Source organism: Galendromus occidentalis, unplaced genomic scaffold (genome assembly GCF_000255335.2).
Source record: "Galendromus occidentalis unplaced genomic scaffold, Mocc_1.1 scf7180000076890, whole genome shotgun sequence".
In the NCBI taxonomy this organism is placed as follows: Eukaryota; Metazoa; Arthropoda; class Arachnida; order Mesostigmata; family Phytoseiidae; genus Galendromus; species Galendromus occidentalis.
In genome coordinates, this window is record NW_003804879.1 from 1 (window position 1) to 3,104 (window position 3,104).

Genomic DNA, 3,104 nt, shown 5'->3' on the forward strand with positions numbered 1-3,104 from the left:
AGCATTACAGTACACAATTAGCACCATCCGTAGGTTTTCGAAAGTAAAACTGTGACGACGATCGTCAAGGGTGTATTTCAACTGAGAAAAACTCCTCTCCACGTCAACGGACGTCAACGGAGCGAATTTGAAGGCGGCAATTCCCCCAGGACTAAAATCGAGGTTACAACTTTCGGGGATATCCCCCCTTAAAACATCCGCAATCGCCTTGACACTACCGTAGTCTGGATTACGACTCAATACCGATTTATACTATTGTCGGAGCCGGTCCCCGATCTGGCCTGGCGTATCTTCGAGTGCGCCTAGAACTCGTTCAAACGTTCCAATGCTCTCGATTAGAGAAGTCTCTTTTTTTCAAGTTTCTCGATGCCAGGTGGTAGGTGACCGAAATGACTTCTGATGAAAGCGAGATCTCGTTTCAGGGACTCGTCCTTCAACAATCCTTGAGCTAGCGCAATGCTCGCGGCCTCAGACGCGTCCATGGACTGGACAACCACCGCGAAAGCCTCGAAATTCTCGGCGTAATAGAAAGCGGCGGTAATCCAGGTTCCCCATCGCGTCAGGATTGGTTGAGGCGGCAGAGGTATCCCGGGTGCCTTCTCGCGAAAAGTTGTTGTCCTTGGAGCTGACTTCAAAAAAAGTTTCTTGCCATTCGAGACGAGCTTGTCTACCTTCGGAAACAGAAATCTCACTTCTTCTGCCACTCGATGCAATGCATGCGCGGTGCAGGTAAAAATGCAGCATTTTCGGGAACATCACTTCGAGAGCCGTGCCTGCTTTTTTCATGTAGGCTGCGCCGTCGGACACAAACAAGAGCACACGGTCGTGCTGGATTTGCTGGAGCCAGAGGAGCGTCAAGGAATTGACGAAGACCTGCGATATTGTAATACCGCTTGTCGTCTCTAGACTTTCGCAGTGCAGAAGAATACTTCGGCTGAATGTCGTCTCCATAGTCCCGACGACAACATGGGCTACAAAACGACCTGTAGCATCCGTCGTTTCATCGACAGACAGCCATATGAACTTCCCAGCGACATGGCTTCTGATAGAGTCCAACTTGCTCCTGATATAGTTTTTGCGCAACGCGGATGAACTCGGCACCTGATGTTTCACGTATTTCCCGAAAAACGATCTTAGTTTTCCGTGGTCCAATTTGAAAAGCGGTATGCCACTTGACAAGAAGGCATCACAGAGGTCGAGATGGAATTGCGATTGCTTCCCAGAAGCTAATAGTGTAACGGTAATCTACGTGGACTCCGGGGTCGATTATGGGCTGAAGCTCTAAGATCAGTTCTACGGGACTTACGGGGCGCTCCACTTGGGTTCTTTCTTTGACTGGACTGGGGAGCGGCGGCAGCGGCTCCTCGGGTCTTGGGGCTAGGGTTCTAGGGGGCTGGAAAACGTGAATCAAGGATGACACGGTTAGCTGATTGCACGCGAAGATCGGGAATGGCGGGTTCCCGCCTCCACACTCGTTTTATTCTCCTGCCCTCTCTCCCTTTCCGGAACGTTAGCATTGTTTCCGATTGGCCCACTACAACACCGCTCTCTCGCGCGCCGATTCCAAAGTTCCTACCGCGCCTCGTTACGCATCTTAAGGTTCGCCGCCTTGTCACACATGCGGAAGGGTCTGTCGATTCCGGAGTTCGCCGCCGACCCCGATCCAAGAACAATCCTTGGAACCGTGGTCGCCGGCTCGTCCGGCTCTAGGTACAAGTTTACAATTTAGGATTTCCGCATGCGCACCTGTTACTGGTTTGCCTATGTGTCCGCGCGATCTTTCGATCTTCGTCTTCCCTCCCGTCTCTCGCCTTCTTGAGGTTCCCTTGGAACTCTGTTACAATAGGAACGATTCCATCTGAGAGACGCTCGATGAGTCTGTCTGCTGCTTCTTCTTCTCCACTAACGATTTGTGTCTCACTCCGTTCACGTGTTGTGAAACCGCGAACTTCTTATCGGCCGAGATTTCTCTCTCGCCGACTTTGCAGAACAGAACGCGACCGTCCGTCGAGAGTACTTCACAACCGGAAACTTTCACGAAGGTCTCCATCTTCGACCTCGGCGTTGATTTTTCTTTCGGCATTCTTTCCTTCCGTTCGGAGTTTACGTTCACTTCTCGAAACGAATGTTTTCGTTCGCAGGTGGTGGCAAGCGATCACCGAGCAGTCCGGCTGGTTGTGTTTGATTCGAACGTCGTCAAAGCCGTGCGGTGTGCGGTGTTGAGCATTCTTGGAGTCGCAGGCGCCGAGCCTCCCGGATGCGTGAATGATTGGCAATGGACGAGACATCCGGGCTCTCTCGGAAAATACAGCCCGAGAGGCTATCCCCGAGCGTAAAATCTCGAAATAAGCATTATATGCGTTTGAATCTCGAATTAAGCATTTCCGTCCGAAAAGGTCCTAAATAAGCATTTCCAAGCAAAATATGCATTTTGCTTGAAAGTCCGAGCTCTAGTGATAAGTCGTCGAACATCAGGGAGTGCGACCAGTAGCGTACATATACAGAGCGGGGGGGGGGGGCAGAGGGGGCCATGCCCCTCCCCAAAACGCCGCCTTCGTACATTGCGGTCTATCATCATCATCATCATGATTCATGATCATGAATCTGCCCCTCCCAAAAAAAATCCTATATATACGCCCCTGAGTGCGACACATTGTTTCCTGATCGGAGGTCCGTAACTTTGTAGAAAATCCGCCGAATCGGACGTTTTTTTTAATATGAAAATTCAGGAGAATTGGATGGGCTTTCCAATGAACACGTCACTATTGACGTTTGAAAACGTTTTGAGGGAGTTACAGCCGTCTCAATATCGCTTCTTCCCGGAATTTCCAAACTAATTTTACAACCCTCATAAGTCGGGACGAGGGTATCGCATCGGCTCGGTTTGATCGGCATCTTGTATTGCGGGGGAAGAACTGTCGATTCGTCTATTTACTTCGAAAAATCCTTTCACCTTGAGCTGGGAAAAAATTCGTCTGCCATTTGAAAGTAACGGTCAAAAAAATAGAGGGTGGTCGAAGGGCAAGAATTCGTCTCTCCGATTTTCGCATCGGGAAGCTCGTCTTCCGTACAGCGGAATCGCTCTGTTATTTTTCGAAATCGGA

General features: G+C 50.2%; 1 protein-coding gene across 1 annotated transcript; it reads right to left on the reverse strand.

Moving 5' to 3' along the window:
• Nucleotides 1–335: 335 nt before the first annotated feature.
• LOC100901014 (uncharacterized) lies at nucleotides 336–2,050 on the reverse strand. Its single transcript, XM_003740336.1, has 3 exons — nucleotides 1,922–2,050; nucleotides 760–1,245; nucleotides 336–671 (listed from the first exon to the last, which is right to left on the reverse strand). The coding sequence occupies exons 1-3, from the start codon at nucleotides 2,048–2,050 to the stop codon at nucleotides 336–338; spliced, it is 951 nt and encodes a 316-aa protein (XP_003740384.1).
• Nucleotides 2,051–3,104: the final 1,054 nt, after the last annotated feature.

Excerpts from the sequence above, each read along its gene's own strand:
- LOC100901014 (XM_003740336.1), bottom strand. The coding sequence starts at position 2,050 with ATGGAGACCTTCGTGAAAGTTTCCGGTTGTGAAGTACTCTCGACGGAC. Across the intron at positions 1,246-1,921 it reads TTTCACAACACGTGAACGGA|ATTACCGTTACACTATTAGC; the intron begins GTGAGACACAAA and ends GAGTCCACGTAG. Across the intron at positions 672-759 it reads AAGCAGGCACGGCTCTCGAA|GTAGACAAGCTCGTCTCGAA; the intron begins GTGATGTTCCCG and ends CTGTTTCCGAAG.